We start from the raw sequence: 27,770 nt of genomic DNA on the forward strand, positions 1-27,770 counted from the left end.
GGCTTGGCAAATCAGGCACTTGGAGATAAGACTTTATCCCACAGGCGGTAAGGGTAGTGTAGATGCTTCCAAGTTGATGAGGAGGCACATGGATAATTTCTGACTACACAGCTATCTTCTTTGCACAGAGGGCTCCTATTGGAAATAAGACAGGTCACAGGAGCAGGTAAGGGAGAAGCAGATTAAGAAGAGTAGACAGGGCTTCCCTGGTGGCGCAGTGGTTGAGAGTCCGCCTGCCGATGCAGGCGACACGGGTTTGTGCCCTGGTCTGGGAAGATCCAACGTGTGCCGCGGAGCGGCTGGGCCCGTGAGCCATGGCCGCTGAGCCTGCGCGTTCGGAGCCTGTGCTCCGCAACGGGAGAGGCCACAACAGTGAGAGGCCCGCGTACAGCAAAAAAAAAAAAAAAAAAAAAGAAGAGTAGACAATGGTTGAGGAATCAGAACTGGAGTGAGGCATGTGGTGGTCCCATAACACTAGGGTCAAGCAGCTTTCACAATTCTCATTACATCCAACTATTATTTTCTATTTCTGTGTTTCTCTCCCTTTATCAGACATGAAGTCCTTGGGGGCAGAGCCCACTTATCATTAATTGTTGTAATTGTTATCAGTTATTATTTTACTTATATTGTAATAATAATAATAATTCCTGGTACAAGGTAAACACGCAAATCTGTTTTCAAAAAACACACTAAGACCAGAGTGGGAGGTCAGAGGGAGAGGAGCTATGAAAGCTGAATCAGAGGAGACATGACAATGGAAACAGAGGTCATAGAGAGAGATGTGGACGATGCTACACTACTGGCTTTGAAGATGCAGAGGGGGCCATGACCCAAGAAGTACAGGCAGACTCTAGAAGCTGGAAAAAGCAAGGAAACAGATTCTCCCCTAGAACCTCCAGAAAGAATGCAAGCCTGGCTATGCCTTGACTTCAGCCCAGCGAAACTAATTCAGACTTCTGACCTCTAGGACTATAAGGCAGTCAATTTGTGTTGTACTAAGCCACTAAATTTGTGATAACTTGTTATGGAAGCAATACGAAACTAATACAAATGTTTTACATTTGTTAGATGCTTCCTAACTTCTCAGATGTCAATGCCAGTAGCTATTTTGCAAGTTCATGGGTGTAGATCCCATGTCTCAAACTTCCGTGTGACTTTACAGAGACTGTGCAGAGTAGGCTCAATTACATCTTACTTGTTCGTGTAATTTACCACAGGTAAATTGGTACTCTTGGAAGTACGCTTGTCCCTTGAGCAACATGGGGGTTTAATCCATGTATAACAGTCTGCCCTTCATGCCTGCAGGTCAACAACATCCACAGACTTAACCAACCATGCACTGCCCAGTACTGTAGTTTTTACTACCGAAAAGTATCCGTGTGTAAGTGGACCCGCACAGTTCAAACCTGCGTTGTTTAAGGGGCAGCTGTGATCATTTTATATCTGGATCTTAAGGTCCTATCTACCCCTCCTTTTTAATTATTCAGTATTGTCACTACCATGAAACAGACCTTTTTCTTCTGTCTCCCCCTTGTTTTGGAGGGGTAGAAAAGTTTACAATCCAGTCATGGAATGGTCTGGACTTGGGCTTGATAGAATGTTTTGATCTGTTTTTAATATTGCTGAAATTTGCATTAATTTAAGTACTTCATGGCTGGCAGACCTATTCTGAGGTTCATTCTACCCTATAGATTTTGCAGTAAACACCTTCAGTGTGTTTTGATAGTATAGCTGTTATGGTAGAAAAAAGTTAATCCAAAAACAAATGTTCTAAATTTTATTTTTATCTTGCAGATGTCATTTTGATTAGAAAATGACATTAAGTGGCTAAAATGTTTAGAAACATATCATGTACATCTAAATATGATCAATCTTTTATAGAACTTAAATGGGAAATTACTTGCATATGTACACAGAGTATAATGGCATTAATGAAAAAGGGTGAGATCCTGTATTTATTTCTGATTTTACTTCTTACAGAATAAAGCCTCATTTTTACATGTTTTGAACTTCTGAAAATGTCTTGTTACAGGATAAGGGCATTTGTTTTCATTTTATTTTGTGGAGCAGGAAATTTCATAGTGCTTTATAACCTTAGCAGCTTTCAAATACATATTGAAATATATGGACACATGCAGATATAAATATATTCAACCTCCTTGGGCAAAATCTCCAGAACACAAAGTTTACTGGTTGTAAAACCAAATGACCTATTTAGGAAAAAGGTCAGCAAGTTGTAAAAAACCAAAAGGATAAAACAACTCTAGGATGAGGGCGGATAGAAAAACATCATTTTACCTAAGGGGGAGAAACTACCCAAATCACATCCAGAATAAAGCCAGATCTTCTGAAATGCTCTTGACAGATGGGGTTTATGCCAGCTATGTAACTTTCAGCAAACCACTCAAATTCTCCATATCTTCCTATTATATAGGAAGGGACTGGTAAAAAAAATAATCACCTATCACATCTGAATTCGGCCAGGCACTGAATTTTAAGCTGACAGTTACCTCTTAGAATTGGAAGTAGACAGATAGATTGAAGGAGTTTGAGTCCAAAATCTCCTTTGGTTTGGAACGGCTTGGTTAGTTCAATCTGAAATGAATGGAATGGCTATTTACTGTACTCTGGAATCTCCATCTTAATAACCATCAGATACAACTCTAGCATTCTCTTTAATTACTATCTTGTTTCAAGGATGCTCAGAAAGTATTACTCATCTCACTGTTTACAGGAACTCAGCAAACAGGAATAAAAGCAATCATTTGATTCCAATGACCATCTAAAACCTTACTGTTAAAATCATTTCTTCTTCATGTAAAAAAAAAATTCTTCTCCTTTAAAAAAAACATCATTTAGGGCCCCTTCCAGTCTATCAGTCTCTGGTTCTTAAGTAATTTCTGACTCTCTTAAAATTTATAGGGAGCTTGAATATTTTCTCTTCACATAGCTTGGCACATTTGTTTGACTTTTTTTCTCAGCTATTTTCTTCCCTGCATGTTCTCCTCCCTAACTGCTTTCCTCCCCCTCTGCTCGACCTTCTTCCTTTTCTTTTCTCTTCCTCTTCTTCCTCTTCATTCTCATCCTCTTCCCCCACACTCCCCAGTCTATACTTTTATTCCCATTTTGAATCATCAGAACTAGCTTTAATGTGTCTATTATGCCAGGCACAGAGCTAAGTGCTTTTCATATATTATCCCAGTAATTCTCATAGGAAGCTTACAAGTCCTATTACTAGCCCCATTTAAAAGGCTCACAGAAAGAAGACACACTGCTATGAAGTAGTGAAATCCAGATACACCTGGCACTTTCAGATTCCAGAGCCAAAAGCCACACAATCCTTTGTGATTGTTAACATCTTGAAAGCTTGTGTAACCCATGCTCCCTCAGCTTCCAAACCAGACTGGGGGAGGGGAAGCAGTGGACAGATCCAACCATACACTTATTGGTCCTGTGAGTGAACGGACACATGCATGAATGAAAAAGTAATAGCCAGTATGAAACTCTTGATTACCTTGGGGATCTGCTATGAAACACATGGCTTATGCGTTCTCCTTCTGTGCCATTACATTTTGCTACTGCAATTATAGGTTTTACTACATATACAGTGTCCTGGGAACTTAGCAGCTGTGAAACCCGTACCATGCATCCCCACTGTCCCTGACAGCAGTCATATCACAGCTGCTGTTGGGCTGTAAGGTGCCCCAGGTGAATTCACTTAAGCTTCCGCTACTGATTACCATCAATCTCATTGCTGCTGCTACTGCCCTCAATGATGCAGACACCATAGGGCTGGTGGTCCTTGCCCCATCAACTTTATAATGGGCTTCAGAATTGCTGCCTTAGTTTTCCCTCTTAAAGAATTTTTAACAGGAGCAGACGCGGGAGTGTGTCAGCGTCGGACCCGCTGGCTGGAGGCCAGACTCACCACAAACACTGCTCTCTTTAGAAAGCCGTGTGGCTGATAGGGTCTTGGTGCTCCGGCCAGGTGTCAGGCCTGAGCCTCTGAGGTGGGAGAGCCAAGTTCAGGACACTGGTCCACCAGAGACCTCCTGGACCCACATAAAATCAATCGGCAAGAACTCGCCCAGAGATCTCCATGGCAACGCTAAGACCCAGCTCCACTCAATGACAAGCAAGCTCCAGTGCTGGAAGCCTTATGCCAAACAACTGGCAAGACAGGAACACAACCCCACCCATTAGCAGAGAGGCTGCCTAAAAACGTAAGGTCACAGACACCCCAAAACACAACACTGTAAGCAGTCCTGCCCACCAGAAAGACAAGATCCAGCCTCATCCACCAGAACACAGGCACTAGTCCCCTCCACCAGGAAGCCTACACAACCCACTGAACAAACCTTAGCCACTGGGGGCAGACACCAAAAACCACAGGAACTACGAACAAGGAGCCTGCAAAAGGAAACCCCAAACACAGTAAGTCAAGCAAAATGAGAAGACAGAGAAACACGCAGCAGATGCAGGAGCAAGGTAAAAACCCACCAGACCAAACAAATGAAGAGGAAATAGGCAGTCTACCTGAAAAAGAATTCAGAGTAATGATAGTAAAGAGGATCCAAAATCTTGGAAATAGAATAGAGAAAATATAAAAAATGTTTAACAAGGACCTAGAAGAACTAAAGAGCAAGCAAACAATGATGAACAATGCAATAACTGAAATTAAAAATTCTCTAGAAGGAATCAATAGCAGAATAACTGAGGCAGAAGAATGGATAAGTGACCTGGAAGATAAAATAGTGGAAATAACTACTGCAGAGCAGAATAAAGAAAAAAGAATGAAAAGAACTGAGGACAGTCTCAGAGACCTCTGGGACAACATTAAACGCACCAACATTCGAATTATAGGGGTCCCAGAAGAAGACGAGAAAAAGAAAGGGACTTAGAAAATATTTGAAGAGATTATAGTTGAAAACTTCCCTAATATGGGAAAGGAAATAGTAAATCAAGCCCAGGAAGCACAGAGTGTCCCATACAGGATAAACCCAAGGAGAAACATGCCAAGACACATATTAATCAAACTGTCAAAAATTAAATACAAAGAAAGCATATTGAAAGCAGCAAGGGAAAAGCAACAAATAACATACAAGGGAATCCCCATAAGGTTAACAGCTGATCCTTCAGCAGAAACTTTGCAAGCCAGAAGGGAGTGGCAGGACATATTTAAAGTGATGAAAGGGAAAAACCTACAACCAAGATTACTCTACCCAGCAAGGATCTCATTCAGGTTTGATGGAGAAATTAAAACCTTTACAGACAAGCAAGAGCTAAGAGAATTCAGCACCACCACACCAGCTTTACAACAAATGCTAAAGGAACTTCTCTAGGCAGGAAACACAAGAGAAGGAAAAGACCTACAAATGCAAAACAATTAAGAAAATGGGAATAGGAACATACATATCAATAATTACCTTAAATGTAAATGGATTAAGTGCTCCAACCAAAAGACATAGACTAGCTGAATGGATACAAAAACAAGACCCATATATATGCTGTCTACAAGAGACCCACTTCAGACCTAGGGACACATACACACTGAAAGTGAGGGGAGAGAAAAAGATATTCCATGCAAATGGAAATCAAAAGCAAGCTGGAATAGCAATTCTCATATCAGACAAAATAGACTTTAAAATAAAGACTCTTACAAGAGACAAAGAAGGACACTACATAATGATCAAGGGATCAATCCAAGAAGAAGATATAACAATTGTAAATATTTATGCACCCAACATAGGAGCACCTCAATACATAAAGCAAATGTTAACAGTCATAAAAAGGGAAATCGACAGTAACACAATCATAGTAGGGGACTGTAACAACCCACTTTCACCAATGGACAGATCACCCAAAATGAAAATAAATAAACACAAGCTTTAAATGACACATTAAACAAGATGGACTTAATTGATTATTTATAGGACATTCCATCCAAAAACAAGAGAATACACTTCTCAAGTGCTCATGGAACATTCTGCAGGATAGATCATATCTTGGGTCATAAAGAAAGCCCTGGTAAATTTAAGAAAATTAAAATAATACCAAGTATCTTTTCCAACCACAATGCTATGAGACTAGATATCAATTACAGGAAAAAATCTGTAAAAAATACAAACACATGGAGAATAAACAATACGCTATTAAATAACCAAGAGATCTCTGAAGAAATCAAAGAGGAAATTAAAAAAATACCAAGAAACAAATGACAATGATAACAAAATGACCTAAAACCTATGGGATGCAGCAAAAGCAGTTCTAAGAGGGAAGTCTATAGCAATCCTACCACAAGAAACAAGAAAAATCTCAAACAACCTAACCTTACACCTAAAGCAATTTGAGAAAGAAGAACAAAAACAACCCAAAGTTAGAAGGAAAGAAATCATAAATATCAAATCAGAAATAAATGAAAAAGAAATCAAGGACACAACAGCAAAGATCAATAAAACCAAAAGCTAGCTCTTTGAGAAGATAAACAAAATTGATAAACCATTAGACTCATCAAGAAAAAAAGGAAAAAGGCTCAAATCAACATAATTAGAAATAAAAAAGGAGAAGTAACAACTGACACTGCAGAAATACAAAGGATTATGAGAGATTACTACAAGCAACTCTATGCCAATAAAATGGACAACCTGGAAGAAATGGACAAATTCTTAGAAAAGCACATACCTTCTGAGACTGAACCAGGAAGAAATACAAAATATAAACAGACCAATCACAAGCAATGAAATTGAAACTCTGATTAAAAATCTTCCAACAAACAAAAGCCCAGGACCAGATGGCTTCACAGGAGAATTCTATCAAACATTTAGAGAAGAGCTAACACCTATCCTTCTCAAACTCTTCCAAGATATAGCAGAGGGAGGAACACTCCCAAACTCATTCTACGAGGCCACCATCACCCTGATACCAAAACCAGACAAGGATGTCACAAAGAAAGAAAACAACAGGCCAATATCACTGATGAACATAGATGCAAAAATCCTCAACAAAATACTAGCAAACAGAATCCAACAGCACATGAAAAGGATCATACACCATGATCAAGTGGGGTTTATCCCAGGAATGCAAGGATTCTTCAATATATGCAAATCAATCAACGTTAACAACCATATTAACCATATTAACCATATTAACAAAATGAAGGAGAAAAACCATATGGTCATCTCAATAGAGGCAGAGAAAGCTTTTGACAAAATTCAACAACCATTTATGATAAAAACCCTCCAGAAAGTAGGCATAGAGGGAACTTACCTCAACATAATAAAGGCCATATATGACAAACCCACAGCCAACATCATTCTCAATGGTGAAAAACTGAAACCATTTCCACTAAGATCAGGAACACGACAAGGTTGCCCACTCTCACCACTATTATTCAACATAATATTGGAGGTTTTAGCCACAGCAATCAGAGAAGAAAGAGAAATAAAAGGAATCCAAATCAGAAAAGAAAAAGTAATACTGTTACTGATTGCAAATGACATGATACTATACATAGAGAATCCTAAAGATGCCACCAGAAAACTACTAGAACTAATCAATGAATTTAGTGAAGTAGCAAGATACGATATTAATGCATAGAAATCTCTTGCATTCCTATACACTAACAACAAAAAATCTGAAAGAGAAATTAAGGAAACACTCACATTTACCACTGCAACAAAAAGAATCAAATACCTAGGAATAAACCTATCTAAGGAGACAAAAGACCTGTATGCAGAAAACTACAAGACACTGATGACAGACATTAAAGATGATACAAATAGATGGAGAGATATACCATGTTCTTGGATTGGAAGAATTAACATTGTGAAAATGACTACACTACCCAAAGCAATCTACAGATTCAATGCAATCCCTATCAAACTACCAATGGAATTTTTCACAGAAATAGAACAAAAAATTTCACAATTTGTATGGAAGCAAAAAAGATCCCAAATAGCCAAAGCAATCTTGAGAAAGAAAAATGGAGCTGGAGGAATCAGGCTCCCTGACTTTAGACTATATTACTAAGGTACGGTAATCAAGACAGTATGGTACAGGCACAAAAACAGAAATATAGAACAATGGAACAGGATAGAAAGCCCAGAGATAAAGCAATGCACATATGGTCACCTTATCTTTGATAAAGGAGGCAAGAACATACAATGGAGAAAAAACAGCCTCTTCAATAAGTGGTGCTGGGAAAACTGGACAGCTACATGTAGAAGAATGAAATTAGGACACTCCATAACACCATACACAAAAATAAACTCCATGGAGTAAAGATCTAAATGTAAGGCCAGACAGTATAAAACCCTTAGAGGAAAACATAGGCAGAACACTCTATGGCATAAATCACAGCAAGATCCTTTTTGACCCACCTCCTAGAGAAATGGAAATAAAAACAAAAATAAACAAATGGGACCTAATGAAACTTCAAAGCTTTTGCACAGCAAAGGAAACCATAAACAAGATGAAAAGGCAGCCCTCAGAATGGGAGAAAATATTTGCAAATGAAGAAACTGACAAAGGATTAATCTCCAAAATATACAAGCAGCTCATGCAGCTCAATATCAAAAAAACAAACAACACAATCCGAAAATGGGCAGAAGACCTAAATAGACATTTCTCCAAAGAAGACATACAGATTGCCAACAAACACATGAAAGGATGCTCAACTTCACTAATCATTAGAGAAATGTAAATCAAAAGCATAATGAGGTATCACCTCACAGCAGTCAGAATGGCCATCATCAAAATGTCTACAAACAATAAATGCTGGAGAGGGTGTGGAGAAAAGGGAATCCTCTTGCACTGTTGGTGGGAATGTAAGTTGATACAGCCACTATGGAGAACAGTATGGAGGTTCCTTAAAAAACTAAAAATAGAACTACCATACGACCCAGCAATCCCACCTCTGGAAATATACCCAGAGAAAACCATAATTCAACAAGAGTCATGTACTACAATGTTCACTGCAGCACTATTTACAATAGCCAGGACACAGAAGCAACCTAAGTGTCCATTGACAGATGAATGGATAAAGAAGATGTGGCACATAGATACAATGGAATATTACTCAGCCATAAAAAGAAACGAAATTGAGGTATTTGTAATGAGGTGGATGGACCTAGAGTCTGTCATACAAAGTGAAGTAAGTCAGAAAGAGAAAAACAAATACCGCATGCTAACACATACATATGGAATTAAAAAAAAAAGTTTCTGATGAACCTAGGGGCAGGACAGGAATAAAGACACAGCTCTAGAGAATGGACTTGAGGATACGGGGAAGGGGAAGAGTAAGCTGGGACAAAGTGAGAGAGTGGCATGGACATATATACACTACCAAATGTCAAATAGATAGCTATTGGGAAGCAGCTGCATAGCACAGGGAGATCAGCTCGGTGCTTTGTGACCACATAGAGGGGTGGAATAGGGAGGGTGGGAGGGAGGGAGGGAGGGAGATGCAAGAGGGAAGAGATATGGTGATATATGTATATGTATTGCTGATTCACTTTGTTATAAAGCAGAAACTAACACACCATTGTAAAGTAATTAAACTCCAATAAAGATTATTAAAAAAATAAGATATGCTCTACATGAAGGTATTTTAAATACCAAGTAATAACATTATGTTACTCAGAAACGTGTAACAAAGGAACTTTCCAGTATCTGGATGGATAAAAAGTCAAGGATGATATAAAATCTATTTTTTAAGTTTAAATTTTTTGTTCTAATGTTTATTATCGCCTAATATCTTAAAGTTCAACAAATTTGATGCTTTTTCCTCATTTGATCCGAAAGACCTTCTCATCCATTCAGTGGAAATAAACTTTGAACTCATTTAAAAACAATAAAATAAAAAGAATTTGTAAAAGATTTCCTAGGAGGCTTGGTTAAGGGATCCACCTGGAGCTACAACAAGCAGAGCCAATGCATCTTTCCAGCACCCAGAGACCAAGGCTGGCCCCATCCTCTCTGCCACCTCACAGAGGCTTTCCCGTCTAGCCAGGTCACATATGTTTAAATGGCTTTTTCCTCTCTTGTATGGGTATTATTTCCAAGGTTTGGGGCCATTTGCCACCTGCTTCCTCTGAATATCTGACTATTATGTCTCTCATCCCTTTCCATTCTAGTTCCCAGGGACCCAGGCAGCCAGTAGAGGCAGGTTAGGCTGCACACCTTTCTACATCATTAGGACACCGAACAACTGCTGAATTTAAAAAACAAAACAAAACACTGATCAGGTTCGTTTTTAACAAACCTACATATACATCCAAGTGAATATTGACACACCCTCTTTTCCAACAATGTTGGAAATATTTTTGGAAACTTCTCTTAGAATCACTTTTAAAAATAAATGGAATCAATGAATGGGATACTACCCAAATAAATAGTGAAAAATCCTTATGTTTTGTGGGTAAAGTTGGTTTATGGAGCTAAGTCTAGATAACATGCTGGCTGCACATGATATTGGCCCCCATATGTTCCCTGATCTCATTGTCTACCAAGGCTGATGCTCAGCAGAGACACACAGGTGCAGCTTACTGGCTGCCGATAGACAGTATCTGTTCTGGTTGTTTGGTGCCTGCTATACTGGGGTGTTACATTTTGTGAAAATTGCCGTCTCCATCTGTTCTCCACCACACTGACCTTGTTGCTCCTTGGGCACCTAAGGCATGCTGTGCCTCAGGACCTTTGCACTTACTGCTTCTTCTTTGCATGCACTTCTTGGCAGAAATGTTTGTCCTCCATGTTATCTCGCTGGCTCCCTTCTTCCCTTCCGTGCATGGCTCTGTTCAAATATCTCATCAGGCAGACCTTCTCTGACCACTCATTGATGGGAAAGTAATTCTGCCCATCACTCTTTCTCCTTACCTTGCTTCATTTTTCTTCATGGTATGCATCATCCCAAGGAGTTTACAAAGTTTACAAAGATATCTTAAAGATATTTTAATTTATTTGCTTTTTTCACATGATTCCTCCATTAGAACATGAAACCCATGACAGTAGGGGTGATGTGTATATTAAATAAACACAGTTATTTAACATAGTTAAATTCTGTATCATCTGGGCTTAGAACAGTGTCTTGCATGTAGAAAGCCCCCAATAAATATTTGTAAAATGACTGTTGTGAATTTCTGATTAAAAACAGGGTCTGACTGTAAAGCAAGGCATGCCTATCCTCCTAGCTCATAAGCTCATTTCTGATGATAATTCTACAAAAGCACTTTTTAAAATGTTTGTAACAACCATGGCCTCTTAAGATGTCAACCTTGACAGCTGGAAAGAAACATTCTGGCTTAATATAAACAAATAGAAATGTTTCCCAACTGTATCATCATGTCACATATCTTTCCCTCTTCTAATTGAGTGGGCAACAAGATACCACTGGCAGATGAGGGTTTTGTTTGTTTGTTTTTAATGACTGCCAGCTAATTGAGCCAGGCTTGATGTCACCTCTTCAACTCGCTGAGTTGTCAGCATCTGCTAGGTAAGGAGATAATGGAGCTAATAAATAACAACAATGATAAAAATAAACCTAGTTAACACTTAATGAGGACTTATTATGTGCCAGGCAGGTGATAAGCATTTCACAAGCTTTATCTTATTTAAGCCTCATAAGAATCCTATGTTCAATTTTAGAGAAAATTTCTCTAGTTGTAGCTTTGCTTAAATAACTTGCTTAAGGTCACCGAGTCAGAAAATGGCACAGAGCAAGGTCTCAAACCCAAGTGTTTCCAGCTCCAGATTGTGAGACTTTAGGCTCGATTACTCACTCGTCCCCGTGTGTATCCTGTGTTGGATGTACACACATGATGAATCCCATCACGCCATTCAGGGTGGAGATGCAACCCCTTCTATCCAGGAGTTTATATTCAACCACCTTACCCAAAGGCCCACCAAGTTTGTCAACCTAAAAGTCTCATCTGTACGCCTCAAGAAGAGGACGTTTATGCTTATTTCATCCTACTCACACTCTCCAGTTTTAATACTGAACAGGTGGGAAGGGTTTCTAAATCCTGGTGAGGCTTCCCACTGACTTGGTTGTCCTCTGCTGTACTTTCGACATTCCAATAATCAACAGTGTTCACTTCTGCAGTACACCGCAGTTTCAGAAGTGCTTCTCCATCCATTATCACGACAAACATCTGAGTCAAGGAGGTCAGGGGATATTATCATCATTTTTCCGACGATAGAGTAATTGTTCACAAAGGTAGGAGGCAGAGCTAGAGCACACACTTCCTCTTCTTAAAAACAAATAAAACAAAATGGAACTGCTGTGGAGTTTAAAGAAATGGAGTAATGTAATGCTGAAGCTGGAAGATGTCCCAGAAGCCCTGTGTTTCATCTACCTCATTCTACAGATGAGGAAAAGAGTCCCAGGGAGAACTGCCCAAGGTAGCAGAGGTACTGTCCAAACCAAAAGTAGAAGGCAAAACGTTTCAGTCCATTTCATGCCTCCTAACCACAGGTCGCCTCTAGGACACAAACATTATACTACACGCACACACAAGGCTATTAGAAAACGAGAAAGTTCTCTAGCGAAAACGCTCAAATCTCTCCAACTTCTAAATGGCTGATACGCAAGCCTGACTGCGCATGATTTAAATGGAACACAAAATGAAACTTGCCATAAAGATAATGTTACAGAAAGTGGCAAGGTTCCTTACTGGTCCCCAAAGTCTCAGTGCAGCTAGACCATAACATAAGCAGTATTTGATTTCTCATTGTTTTTGTGAGAATTGCATGGGAACTTAAAACTACACTGCTGTTGTCTGGTTTCATGGCAGAAATCTCTTCTTATCTCATCATCCTTCAGTCCCTGCTTTCCTGAGAGGAAGACGCCCTTCTCCGCCAATTTTCCTCTCCCTTGGGTGGCTACAGCAAAAAATCAGGAGCTGTATTCATGGAATGTGGCTTCATGGAAGCTCTAGCTTGGAGGATGGGGTATGCACGGTTGGGTTTCTACAACCATCCCTGTAGGGACCTAGTCTCACCCAGAAGAGCAGGGGAGCCGTACAGGTATGAGGAGTTTGGGTATATTGCCAGAGAGAGGGTTGGCTCTGCTGGAGGTGAGGGTGGGAGGCGACAGGGACTGCAACTTAGGGGAATGGGTTCTGTGCACTAGAGCTTGTCCTGCAAGAACGCCTGGGAAAGCTGGATCTGTGGGTAGACTGCCCCCACCTCCTCTCCACTTTCATCTCTCTTAATATGACTTTGAATTCAACAAGTCTTTCTTGAGCACCTACTCTGTGTGAGTACTCAATATTAATTATTTTACTGGAACCTAATTACTTAATATCGGCTTAGAGTCAGTTTAAGATTCATGTATTTGGAAGAGTTTTAAGAAAAGAAGAACGCTTTGTTTCTACGTAGGGCTCACTGTGTGTATATGACATGAGAATTTAGTCCTCAGAACTCCGTAAGATATACTGATACAATATAGATGTTTTTAGTTCTGACAGAAAAGGAAGATTGACATTCTAGACCCTGCCCCAGGTCACACAACAGGTAAACATTTGGCAGTACTGAATCTAGGATGCTAGTGATGTGATTCTCGGATGCCGTGGTATCGCATGAAACTCCTGGCCTAGAAACCTGTACTGCCCTGCCCCCATGAGCAGTTGCTGGCAGAGAAGCAACTTACTTACGCATTTTGAGGTCAGCAGAGTGTAAAAAGGAACCCCTCCCTCCCGCTTATACACCCACTAGAGCCGCCTGCAGAGCATGGGTCTGTTCTGCTCCTATCCTATCAGCAAAAGTGAAACTTTTTTTTTCTTTTTGACACAGCTGAGATAGATTGTAAGTTTCCAAAAGGAAAAGGGTAAGGAACGACAAAAAGAAAAGATTAGAAAATAAGAACTGAATCCAAAGAGTGAGTTTCAAATATTTAAAAATCTTGGTAGAAGTACCAAAGCATTTGGCCAACCCCTCGATTTCCTTTCTTTTTTAAATAATCATACAAGGTACATCCAGGATGGCAGGCTCCTGGCTTCCCTCCGCCCTGCGGCTGCTCAGCGTTCTGGCTCTCCTGCCCCAAGAGGGGGGACTAGGCTGCCGAAGTACCCAGCTCTTTCCAAGGAGTACCAAACTCAAAGTTCAAAAGCAAACATTGTTTCTGTTTCAAAATTCTTAGATGCCAGGGCCTCCTCTCTCAGTTCCATGCTACTCTGAGATTCACAGGGCAGAATTAGTGCACAGATGAATTAACCCTTTCCAGATTCAAGTTATCATCCATCTACCCCTGGCTGTATTTATGCACTGGTTCACCTAAGAGCTCCATCTCCTCCCTTCTCTTCATGCCTCCTCTCTACTCTCCTCCACTCCAAACTTCAACAGGAATGCCTACGTTATTTCCTCGATATAATGCAGGCTTACAGTAACATTTACAGGCACACAAGAATGATCAGCTTACATAAGGGTTGGGGCATTCTACCATAGCAGCCACTTGGAATGAGACAGTTTTCAATCATACATGAGATTTGTATTGAAATCCTTCCTAGATAAAGATGGCTGCTCATTTTTTTTTTTTTTAACAACAGTGGTCCTTCCCACATAAATGTGGCCACGACATGCTCTTTGGAACATCTGTGGCAAAGCAAACTGTGCATCAAGGCCTAAAAGACGAACAGGAGTTAAAAAAATGACCTATGAACCTTCATGTAGATTTAAAGCAACATTAAAGGGACTCTATGTGTGAAAGAAACGATTTTTAGTATAAGATTTTAGTACATCTTACATTAAAAGGAGAAAGTGCTAACTTTTTATTCTTTTTGAATGTCATTTTATTGAAATCTGCTTGCTACGTATGGTTTCAAAAGAGGTTTTTTTCCCAGATAACTTTTTTGAAAGTAAGTTATAAGGTGTGGCTGCTCTTTTATTTAAAGATGTAACTTATTAACTTAATGCCTCATAATTTGGGCTGAACTTAGGTGTTAAACCAACATTTAAAAAATACACTGTTTTACGTCATCCGTTCTAGCTAAAAGCTTACATGATTATATAGGTGGCATAATTTAGGAACAATGACCCATTTCATGTCACAATTTACAAAAGAGCAGTGATTGAAGTAATTCTCATTCCCTTGTAACCTTATGCCTCTTTTCTGTATCGCCTAGGGCTTTTAGCAAATTCTGATCTAGAATGTTTAAGCCCTCCTTATCTTTCAGGCATTGTCTTAGGTGCTTATTTATTTATTTCTCATGCTAGCCCTCGAAGGTAGTTACCATTGTTATTATTCTGTGAGATGTTACGGCAAAAACCAAACGAACTTTTTGGTCAACCCAATATTATGCTCAAAATTCAGCAGTTTGAGGGACAATGAAGCTTGAGGAAATTAAATGCTTTACCAAGATTATAACAAATCTCTGGATGCAAATCCAGATGTGCCCCCCAAATTCTTTCACCTTGGCCAGCCCACACTATAGTGCATTTGTTTCATTTTATGCCTTTTAAAACAATCCTCACTCATTTTTCTCTTGGATTTGCAATTTGGGCGGGGCTTGGTGGGGAGGGAGTTTCTGTTCCATACACCACTGGTCTGCCGGGAGGACTCTGCTGGGGGTGGGCGGAGGGTGGGGGGTGGGGGTGCTACCGCTCACTTCTCTTAAGGGATCTTTTCAGGGGTGGCTGGGGTCTAAGGAACAAGTGTTTCAAAGACAGAAAATGAAGTGACCAATTTCTAAAAGCCTGGCCCAGCTATTTCTTCTGTATCCTATTGGCCAAAACCAGTTAGAGAGCCCAGATTCGAGGAAAGACGTCATAGATTCCACCTGTCAAAGGGAGGAGTACCAAAAAATTGGGGGGCCACATGACAAAAGCCTCTCCCTTTATAAGATTTACTAGTTCGGAGTGATTTCGTTAAATTGTGAAATTCCTATTTTATGAATGCAATCATCCCCCACAAGTTTGCATATACATACCTACCAACGGTAGCTTCTCAGAGGTGGGAAGGTCTTACACTTTTCCTGCATATTCCTTTTTCTGTTATTACAGTGGGTTCTCTACATAGGTTATTTGGGCTTCCGAAGAGAGTGACCCTGGGCTTAAGAGGAAGCTTTTATTTTCATGTCTTCTTTTCGGTGGTCTCCGCAGAGAGACTGCTTCTCATCACCTGCAGCTGGACCAGTTTCCCCGCTGGCCACTCCACTGCAGTAGAGAGGGCTCTCTCTTAGATTTGACGCATCTTAGTCTTTCCCTTTTAACAAAACTTGACCAGTTCATGCCTGACTGGGATATCAGATATGACAGTTTGATTCCAATTATTCCAATTGACCTTTGCGCACAAACATCCCTCTCACAGCCAGTGTTTGCCTTGATATTTTTGGCAGCTGTGTTGGTCCTGCCTCCTAGATGGATGAGTCTAAAAAATAAAGGCAGCAGCATGTGTCTCTTACTTCCTTTGTAACTCTCCACACCAATCAGTTAGGAGTTTGGTGTATACAATGCCCATCTAACCAATAGTGCAGCTGATGCTTAGAATAAAATCTAAAGAAAATATATTCAGGGGCAAGAATATCTCTGAATGATACTATACATAATGGATCAGATTCAGCATTATGAAGGATACCCTTTCAATTTTGTGATTTCATTTCTGAGTTAGATTCTGCACTTGGAATCACTCTTGGAATAAGACACGTGACATCTAGGCTTTGCTCTCTGTTTTGAGTGTACCCCCACGTCAAAGTCTTTGAAATATTCTGGATTGAAAATGAGATTTCAAGGAAGTATTTAATTGGAAGTGGGTATTATTCCCTTTGAATTGCATCCAAAGCTGCAGTTTTTTAACCTTTCAGTAACTTAGTATCACACAAATCTTTTTCTAATTATACAACAGCCAACATATGTTAATTTGTAGAATGAATTCTGTTTAATTACAGCAAAAAATATGATGGAAACCAAGCTCTGAAGAAGTTATACAAAGGAATCTTTAAGTTAATATCATTTTCTTTTAGATTGTACATAACTCAGCACCTACGAATCCTTGTGAGCCATCTACTACAAGTTTTACTTTTATTTAAATCACACGACCATGAAGAACGAGACTTAAAAGAATTTCCTGAGTTGAAAAGAACAGTCCGCTTACTTTATCAAACTCGACTGCTTTGTAGATGAGTGCCTGTTATCTGTAGGAATTCTATCATTTGCCATCTTAAAAGGTGTTTGTGAGTTTGTACTTTTTAGTTGTATATTGCAGCATATCAATGTACCCCAAAACCTAGTGGTTTAAGACAAATTATTTCTAGAGAGATAAAGCGACTTTTCCCAAAGCCCTGCTAAGCACTTATCTTACAAAAGTATTCTGATATGGATATTTGCATGGAATTTCTGCTTTTATATATAAGGTATGTAACGCCCTATAACTCACTGTCTCCTCTTCTTTGTATTAAGATATTTCACTGGGATATAATTTGGGGTATGTCAAACTATATGATCTGATTTAAATGATCCTGGGTAACTGAAGGCTTCCACCGTGTACAAATGCTAAAGTCGAAATAAGTGAATATTCGTGCTAGGGAAGAGAAGCCCTTCTGGAGCGGAAGACTCCTGGACCCTCTTTACTGCCCCGCTTACCCTCTCCAGAATCGGGTGGGAAGTTAAAGGGTGACTTGTTTGACTGGAAAATGTGGGAAGAATAAACCAGGCAAGCTCCACCCACCTGCTCACCCCTCTCCCTGGGGAAGTGACCTGTCTGTCCACAGAGAGCGTGGCTGTGCTCCCCGCTCCAGACTCCTGTTCTGTGGAGCAGACCCTCCGTCCCTCACCCTCCCCAGCCCCACTGCCAGTGTGGGGGCAGAAGACTGTCTCATTCCGATGTTTAGTGCTAGGAAGCCCAAAAGCATCCTCTGGTGTTACCTTTGTCAGCAAAAATGGTGATAATTTGATCTCCTATCTGCAAACTCTTTGGTCTTTTTTCCCTCAGTTCAGAATTCGGGGGGATCTAGGAGGGTACAGTTTACAGAGTCACTGTCAAGCCTCAACAACTCATCATCATCACAACAGCAACTATTATGATTAGTAACTCTTGTTGAGCACTTGCTATGTGTCAGGCTCTCAGTTTACTACATTTTCACGTGTTATCTCATTTAATCTAATTAGGACAAAGCCAAGCCACAGAAACCACACGAAATAACTGGGACTCTCAGTAGCTTTCATAGTTGGCCACCATGAAATCCTCCCCTCCCTGCATGCACGTGCCTCACCCCACATCACGAGATGGGGTCTCCTTCCCCTCCCTGTGACTCTAGGCTCACCTTAATGACTCACATAGATAGGACGCAGGGGCAGGGAAAGTGACATTTTGGGACTTCGGAGGCCAGGCCTGAAGAGGCCCAGCAGATTGCACTTCCTTTCTCTGGGGAAGCCAATCCCCTACAATGAATCCTGAATGATGAGAATAAGCTGGAGCGAGGGAGCCCTCATGGAGGAGCACAGAGGAGCCAGACACAGGAGTGAGAAATGTGTAAACCAGTAAATCACTGGTTTAAGTCACTGCGTTTTGGGGCAAGTTGACACACAGCAACTGAAACAAAATACGAACTTGCAGATGCCCTTTAAAATGGCAAATGCACCATTGCTATGGTGTAACAAGAATTTTTAAAGATCAGTAGATGATTTATGAAACCATCAAGTCACGATCTATTTGGACACAGAGTACCTCTATGGTCCAAGTCACGCTTTCTCAAATGTCATTCTAAATGAGCCACTTTCAAGGGACAAACGATACCATCACCTCAAGACATCAGCGCCACTCTTATTCAAAAGGATAAAAGCTCTTCGTTGAATAATCAAGGTGATCCCTCTCTATTCCCTGTAGAGATCTCGCCATCTCTTTGCCTCATATTCCATTACCGTAGAGAACAGTTTCTACACCCTGGCTCTCCACTCCTTCCTCTGGGGGGCCCTCCCAACCCCGCATCCTCAGCCCCAAGCTGGCATACTCACCCTCATTGTCTCTTTAACGCTCTGCTCATATTTTAGCTCAGTGCCCGTCACATATAATTTATGATTCACGTAAACTCTGTGAGAGCAGAGACCCGGCCTGTTTTGTTACTGTTGTATTCTAAGCACAGAACAGCACCCATATGGGGTGGGGGCTTCATTCATTGGCTTATTAGTGGTTGAATAAGTGAATGAGTGAATATGCCTTCCCTCCCACCCCGGGCCAGATACTGTTTCTTGGGGTTGAACATCCGATAGCACTTCTTTCATTCTCTCCCTCGTGATGGAGGGGCTGGAAGCCTGGAGGGTCCTAGTCATACTTGTGGCCAGGGTCCGAATGCAATCCCGTTCTGCCAGATGGACAATCTGTGTGAGATCTGGAGGGCAAGGGGAACCAGGGAGGTTCTTCTGCCACCAGCTGTGGTTGACACTCGGGTTCAGCGCGTGCTTGTAGAAGCCAGCCAGCTACCCAGTCCCCAGCGGCAGCTGTGATCCTGGCGGTGGCTTCTACATTTTCCTGCCCTCTGGGTGACAGCTTTGGCAATGGGACCTAAATGCCTAATGGTGCCCCTGACTTTCACTCCTTCAACCCTTACATTGTTTCCTACAATATCTGGAACGGCTTTTATTTTTACTACTGAGTTCTGATAGCTTCACGGCATTCCCTTGAGGGCACGAAATGCCTTGTTCCTCTCCGCATATCCATACCTGCAGTGTCTGGATCACAGTGGAAACTAATAAAGATGATAAGGATAATAATAGCAAACAATGTTTAATAAGTGTCCAGCACTGTTCTAAGTGCTTTACGTCTATTAGCTTATTTAATCTACTCAATAACCCTGTGAGGCGGGTACTACTGTCTTCTTTTAGAGATTATGAAACTGAGAACAAATAAGTTAAACAACTTGCTTAAGAAATCACTGCATTACACGGTGGACTGAGGAGTCGTCAAACCTGGCTAGTTTGGCTCTCAAGTCTGTACTTGTATCTAGTATTCTCTCCTGCCTGAATAATGTTTGCTGAAGGACTTGAAGACTCAACCACTAAAATTTTATAATTCATTTATTATAAATGTCCTGTGTGCATTTATCATAAAAGAGCCAGCCGTTCACGATATTTTCCTTTAAGACTCTCAACTTTGAAAGATATTCTTGCAGCATCAGAAGAGTATATAAATGTTTCTTGTGCTTAACTACTTTTCTAATGACTCATGAAAACAATGAAAAAACAAGGAGCCTGGATATTAGCATTGTAGGAAAGGTAAGAAGAACCATGGTAAAGAATATTCATAGGTTTCTTGCGAATTTCTTGACACACATCGTTCTGCCTCTTGTCTGGGAGCACAAGCTAAAGCCAATGGCCATTGGATGCAGCAACTGTAGGGATTATCTCTCTCTTATTACTGCGGCTTCTGCCAATTGGAGAATAAGCTTTCCGACCAAGACTCCAAAGGAATGGAGAAGAGAGTCAGGGAAGATGCAAAGACGAGTAAAGTAAAAAGTCTAAGTGGGAATGGACTCAGCATCCAATCATTAACATTGTAGACAAAAGTGCACAATCTTCAAAGATGACCAGTGCATAAATCTGTGTGTGGGGGGGTGGTGAGGGGATGGGAAACAAACAAAAGAGGCATTGGAGGTATCTTTCTCTCCACTCCAGATGTCTCCTGACACACAGAGGGATCTACTAGTAGCCGTGGACAGGGCCGGCACTTATTCCTCAGGGGACAAGTGTCTTTATCTGATGGATGCATTTGGAAGGAAAATCTGAGCACAAACAGCCCAGCCCCTTCTTTCTCTCTTGTAAGTAAACCTGTCATTCTTCTCAGCTCCTCTGTATCTTAAATTTTAGAGGGCTCAATTCTGCCCATGGGGAGGGGTCTGGACTTTGTCCACTGCTGATAGTGATGGGGAGGGTAAGTCTGTGCAATTCTGAGGTTCAGTACTGGGAAACCCACTTGCCTCAAGTTAAAAGCCACATTCCCCAGTAAAGAGCTACAGCCCTTACCTGCAATTACAAAATCCTCCCAGTGTTGAAAACAATTTTTTCCCCCAATTCATCTGGCAGCAAAACCTGAAGTGACCTCAGTCGATGGTGGCGAAACCTGACCTTGATGGACATGACGCCACTTACAGTCCTTATTACCCCACTTAGAGCTATGTGTCCAATACAACAGCCAATAGTCACATGAGTCTATTTAAATTTAAGTCAATTACTGTGAAGTATTAAAAATTCATATTCTTAGTCATACTAGCCACATTTCAAAAGCTCAACCGCCATATGTAAATAGTGCTCTCACACAGAATAATGCAGATAAAGACCCTCAGCATTGCAGAAAGTTCTACAGTACAGCACTTAGTCATGTTTTCTTATAAACATATTCATATCTGGTTATCAGATATTAATAATAATAAACAGCATATGCACCATTTTCCCCCTAAATCTAAAAAAATGTGGAATTGCAAAATCGCATCTGGCCCAGGGGATCACAGATAAGGAGTACTGGCCTGCCTCAGCTTGTATTAGTTATAAAGGCAGTATTTGGTCTTTTTTCAGGTTTAGACTTTACCTATTATGGACTGAAGGACTGTATCCCCCCAAATTCACATGTTGAAGTCCTAACCCCCCACAGTGTGATGGTATTTTGGGGTGAAGCCTTTGGGAGATAATGGTTTAGATGAGGTCATGAGGGTAGGGTCCCATGATGGGACTACTGTCCTTAGAAGAAGAGACACAAGAGTTCTCTCTCCCCCATATGAGGATGAGGCAGGGACTGGAGTGATAAGCCCACAGACGTCAAGGACTGGCATCAAAGTAGGAAGAGGCAGAGAAAGTTTCTTCCCTAGAGCCTTCAGTGGGAGCACAGCCCTGCTAACACCTTGATTTCAGGCTCTAGACTCCAGAATCATAAGACTATAGATTTCTGTTGTTTAAAGCCCAATCTATGGTAATTTGTTATGGCAACCCTAGGAAATTAAGACAGATTTTGGTACCAAGAAGTGGGGTGCTGCTCTAACAAATATCTAAGAATGTAGAAACAGTTCTGGAACTGGCTAGAGGCTAGAAGCATTTTGAGGTGCATGCTAGAAAAAGCCAAGAATGCCATGAAGGGACTGTTAAAGGAGACTCTGGTAAGAGCGCAGAAAGAAAAGAGGAGAGCTGGAGAGATGGCTTCTCAGAGAATCCATAAACGATCATGACCAGACTATCGACGACAAAGGCCTTCTGGTGACTCTCAGAAATGAGAAACATGTTATTGGACAATGGAGAAAAAGTGACTTATAAAGTAGCAAAGAACTGGCTGAACAGTGTTTTGTGGAAGGTAGAATTTAGAACCAATGAAACTGGATGTTGAGCTGAGGAGATTTCTAAAGAAAGTATTGCAGGATTGGCTTGGTTTCCCCCATCTCTTTATAGTAAAATGAGAAAGAGATGAATTGAAGTAATAACTGTTAAGCAAAAAGGAACCAGAACTTGATGATCTTGAAAGTTCTCTGCCTATCCATATTGCAAAAAACATTGTTCTGAAAAGAACAGTAAGGGTGTGGTCACACAACCATTTGGTAAAGAAATGAGTATATGTGTGAAGCATGGACCGTCCCCCCTCAACCCCCCCGCCCAGCAGAAACACGGCCAGTGTGAACTGGAGGAGACAGGTTGACAGAAAGGAAGGCTGTCAGACCTCTTAGGCCCTACAGGACTGGAAACACAGGGCTACTGCCTGTGAACATGTGTTCTTCTTGAAGACAAAGGAAGAATGACCCCAAAGATTCAGAGGTCATCAGGGCTGCCTCCTTGGTTTCAAAGTTGGGGGAGGCATCACCTGGGCTTCAACAGGGGAGGTGGACTCTGCCTAAAGACTTGGGGGCAGGGCCTGGTGGAGCCTGGGTGGGTGATTCCCTCCCGGCAGAGCCATAAAGGTGAGACTGCCACCCCAGCACGTCCAGAAGGCAAAGCATCACATCAAAAAGGATTATTCTAGAGCCTTAAAACCTAACGGCATTTGTCTTGTCAGGTTTCGGATTTGCTTGGAACCCTTCATCCTTTTCTTCCGTCTAATTTTCCCAGTTTTCTCATTCCTTTCGGAATGAAAAACTTTATCCTACGCCTGTCCCCTCATGGTATCTTGGAAGCCTATAACTTATCTAACAGCTTCACAGCTGGAGGGGAATTTCGCTTCACGATGAGTCCTATCTGGAGTCTCACCCACATATTATTTAGCTGAGACTTTGGGCTTCAGACTTGAGAGTTGATACTACAACAAGACAAGGCTTTTGCAGTTGTTGGGATGCAATAAATGTATTTGGCATGCCAGGAGGACATGAATTTTGTGGGAGGGCCAGGGGCAGAATGTTATGGATTGTTTGCCCCCCCCCCCAGTTCATATGTTGAAGCCCTAACTCCCAATGTGATCATATTTGGAGGTGGGGCCTTTGGGAGGTAATCAGGTTTAGATGAGATAATGAAAGTAGAGTCCCCAATATGAGATGTGTCCTTATAAGGAAAGGAGCCTTGGGTAAGAAATGAAGCACAGAAGAGGAATACTATTTAACAGGCCCCTCCAATTTCAGTCACAGGGAGAGAACTGTGCCGGCTCCTCTCCTCTGCATATTCACGGACAATTCAATTCAGGCTAATCACAGTGGAGAAATTTATATGTGCTTTAGAACCACTGTTCCAAGGAGGTATAAGTGCCATTCTGGCAGAGAGACAGTGGTTAAATGACTGGAAAAATTCCAAGGATTAATAAAGATGCCACAGATGGGACTGCTACGTTGGTGGGAGGTGGGACTAGATGAAGTCCAAGGTCCGTCCACGCAAGAGAACGGGGGACAGTTACTCCTCTCCCACACTGGTTCTTCTTGAGTGTCTATCACACAGTGGGAACAGGTCTGATGCAGATATGCTTTTGAATAGGAATGTGTCCTTCAGAGTTCAGAAAATCCTACCATTTCCCTGAATGCTCCTATGGCTACCTTTTCATGGGGGTAAAGTGGGTCAGGGCAGCTATGGTTCCTTCCTGCTACTCAGCTTCTTGTGGCTGTCAGGCTTCAAGAGGAAGGCCAGCATTGTTGACTACAGCCAGCTGACTTTCTTGACCATATGGGTGTTAAGACATTTACAGAAATCAGGCATGAACCTAAGTACCAAGAGAGATGTTTTGAGGTCCCTGCAGGCTCCAGCTTGTTTCATTCTGCTAGATGAGTTCTGCTAGATGAGCTCCAGCTTGTTTCATTCTGCTAGATGAGCTTAACCTGGTGCCTCAGTTTTCTCCTCTGTAAAATAGGGAGAACACCCTCTGGTCTACCATCCTCACAGGGTTTGAGAAAGAAAACCGAACTACTGACTGAGCTAAACCTATGTTCTAAAAACATGTATTATCCTAATTACTGATAGGGAAATTTCATACAAGCTCTGTAAAGCAATCTAAGGGAGATCCTTTCTGGATTCTTAAAAGTACTGCTATGAGTTCAACACAGAGAAGCTTTTATTTAGAGCATAAACTGGATTCCCGCTTGTAAAGAAAAGCATGAGATAAAATTCTTTGTCTTAATTTGACAGCGGAGAGGCTCTTGAGTATTGGCCAACAATCTAATACGGGATCGCACCAAAACACAACCATTTGCTTCCTGAGTCATATCCATAAAGATCTGGTGGTAAAGTGCATTTACGGAGATCGCAAAGCTTCATGTTCAGGCTCTTAAAGAAAATACCTATCTCTGTCTTTTCTATTTAACATACCCTCGGCTCTCCATTTGGGATAAAAGTTGAAGTCCTGCTCCTATTGCAATTTCTCAGGTAAGAGTCACATTTCTGGGCTTTTAAGATCAATGTTCAAGCTGCCCAGCTCAGTGACCAGAAGGCATGATTCACCCCCTCTCTTGTCTGCTGTCCTAATGTTAATACACGCTGAAGCTTCTACTGTATTTCAAGAAATGGGAAAACTTATAGAATCACATGTACTGGCTTAAGAAAAATGACATTAATCTTGAATATTAATTCAATATTAAGCTAACTTGATATAAATCCATTATCACTGATTTTTATCCTAGAAATTACAAATGTAAAGAAAAATAAACTACTAATGATATTAGCAGACTTTTCACTGTATTTAAAAACAACTTGTTTAAAGAAAAGTGTTACTTAACTGGTTTTACATCAGCACACTTAACACTTCTTATGAGGTTTTTTTTTTAAGCTCAGGAAAATTAAATTCTCTCAAATACTGTTTTATCAATATTTTTAAAAACAACACCGAAAACTTAAGTTGCAAACTTCCTTAGGTCCTTCAACATGCTGCACAGCCCCACAGTTTTCTTTATCCAGATTTAAGTAAAAAATCCTGTAAGACATAGTTCAGATGAAAGGAATTTTAAAGAATGTACTGCAGCTTTCAAAAAGCCTCCTTAATTACTAAATGCTGTGAAACAGAGTTGTAAATTGATAAGAGGACAGTCATACCCTCCCTCAAAAGTGTACAGCCCTTCTAATACTAATGACTGTGGGTTATCTATTTGATTCTTTTCCCAATCCCTTTGTCATAAGGTGAACTGTACCCGAAATTTCTGCTAGCGTTTTATGAAACAGTAATTTTTTTAGAAAGCTATTTTTTATAGGTCCTCTGAATGCTTTTTACAGGCAACCAGAACCTTGGGTTTTGCAATGATGATTCTATCCATATGACTGTTAACTTTCTTTTTTTCCTTTACTTCTCTGTCAGAACCAAGGCTTGTTAGAGTGTAGCAAGTTTCCCATCTCACAGGCCTATTTCAGTCTCCTATAAACTCATCTTAGGGCCAAACACTTATTTTTCTGGGAAAGAGCAACTCTTACAGTTTTATCCTAGCCAAGTCAAATGCATCCTACTTTTCTTCACTTACTGGGAATGAAAGTTAACGTTCAGGACTGTGAATGGATAGGCAGTGATGAGAGAAAACTGACCACCCGGAGCTCAGCCGCTGTGGTTTGTGAATGCAATAAATCAACAAGTTTTCATTTAGCAGCGACCAGGGCCCCAGCCTTTAGCTGGGACACGACTGAGAAGGCCAAGTTCTAGACCGGGGCCCAACTGTAGAGATGAACTCATCCTGAACGCTCCACCTGGAAACCAGCGTCAGCCTGTTTCGGGACCGCACAGCGCGTTTCCCCTCGATCTCTGCGGATCTTGGGTTCACAAGTCTCCTTAGCTCCCCAAGACAAAGGGTCCCACTAGCACACCGGCAAGAGGCAAGCCTCGGGGAACCCCATGCTCTCACTTCGCCTCGGCCTGAACAAGTGGCAGAGGAGGGAGCCCCATTCAGGAATCTGCCGCGGAGCCGAGAGAGCGAGAGGACGTATTATTTGCGTTTCACGATAACCTCGGAGAAGAAACCGCTAAAGGAAAGAAAAACGGGGTGGGGGTGGGGAGTGGCAGGATGAAGGTTCCAGAAGCGTCTGTTAATACCGCGGACATTTCTTAGACCAAGGGAAAAGAACCCAGGGGGCGAGAAATTGGTGTCCCAGGGGAAGTCAGCAGGCAGAAGGAATGAGCGAGGGAAGAAGAAAAGTGATTCAAATTAAAGTCCCAAGCGCTCAGGACAGCCTCGGTATTAGCTAGAGGAAGGGAGCGCCGGGGACGCACGGCGCGCCCGGCTGTGCCATGGCACTCTGGCTCCGCCGCGTAGACGGATAGAAGGACAGACGGAGAAGCGCAAGCAAAGGACTTACCTTCAGGGTTGGCGCTGATGAAGACCCGGACGCTGCGGCCGGCTGGCATCAGGTGAGAAGGCAGGGCGGTGAGGTTCCCAGAGAAAGCCGCCCGCCGGAGCGCAGAGTCCCGGGGACAGGGCAGCTTGGTGCCCGCGCCGGCCGGCCACATTGCCTTCAGGGAGGAAGAGCCGCCGACTCCTGCTTCTCGGGTTCCTGCCCGCGGCTCCGCGGAACGGCTAGGTCGATCCCCGCAGGCGGCGCGGCTCAGAGCCGCTCCGAGCCCGAGGCGACGCGGGCGAGCTCCGTGGCACACACCAACGGCCGGCGGAGAGCGGCCATACGGACCCTCGGGCCCCTCTCACCGCCGCCTCCTGCCCCTCTGGGCGTCAGCCTTCGCTTGTTGCCAGGGCTCAGCGCAGTAGCGGGCGGGAGCGGGAGGTCAGCGTGGCGGCGGCTACGGGCGCGGCGCCTCTTTGCGCCAGGAAGCCGAGCCCATGGCCATGTCCCCGCCCGCGCCCGCCGCTAGAGGAGGGGGCGGTCAACGGGGCCCGGACAGAGAGGGCAAGTGGAGCGGACCAAACTTTATCTACAAAAGGCGTCCGGAGTTTATCGCCAGCCGCCTCCCGTGGGGCACAGGAATATCCCGCGACTTAATTAAATTAAGGGCGGTTCTGTTGCGGGGGGCCTCGGGCTGCCAGGGGTCTCCCTGGCTTCTCTGAGGGCGAGCCCGGGCGCTCCTGGCTGCCTCTTCGGTGGACGACCAGAAAGAAATTAGCCCAAGATTTCTGCTACTCCTCCTCCAACTCTACTAAGGGTCAAACAAGCCCTGAACATTTTCCAAAACGCTCGCATCCCGGCGTCTGCGCGGTTTTTTTTTTTTTTTGGCCTAAGTGCTGGGAATTCCGCCTCAAAGTTAGACGCACCACGGAGCCCGGACTCCCAGGGATCGAAGCACCAAAACTCGGGACCGTCTCGTGCGTCCTGGAGGAAATATCACCGTCGCCGTATCTCTTGGCGCAGGTGGCGAGTCCTGCCGCTCCGTTCGCTCCCCACGCCCAGCAGAGCTGGGGGTTTTTATAGCGAAGCAGCGCCGCTCACGTGCTCCTCGCCGCGTGCTCACGGAACCTTTTCTAGAGCCG

The 27,770-nt window shown here is 42.3% G+C and overlaps 1 protein-coding gene across 1 annotated transcript in view; it reads right to left on the reverse strand.

The window, feature by feature from the left end:
• NWD2 (NACHT and WD repeat domain containing 2) overlaps window positions 1–26,800 on the reverse strand; it is a 203,707-nt gene extending 176,907 nt beyond the window's left edge. The window contains exon 1 of the mRNA XM_027103189.1: window positions 26,650–26,800. Within this exon, the coding sequence (XP_026958990.1) occupies window positions 26,650–26,800 (151 nt within the window). The remainder of the gene's footprint in view (window positions 1–26,649) is intronic.
• Window positions 26,801–27,770: the final 970 nt, after the last annotated feature.

Source organism: Aethalodelphis obliquidens, unplaced genomic scaffold (genome assembly GCF_003676395.1).
Source record: "Aethalodelphis obliquidens isolate GAN/ISIS:26980383/991018 unplaced genomic scaffold, ASM367639v1 scaffold6, whole genome shotgun sequence".
NCBI classification, from domain to species: Eukaryota; Metazoa; Chordata; class Mammalia; order Artiodactyla; family Delphinidae; genus Aethalodelphis; species Aethalodelphis obliquidens.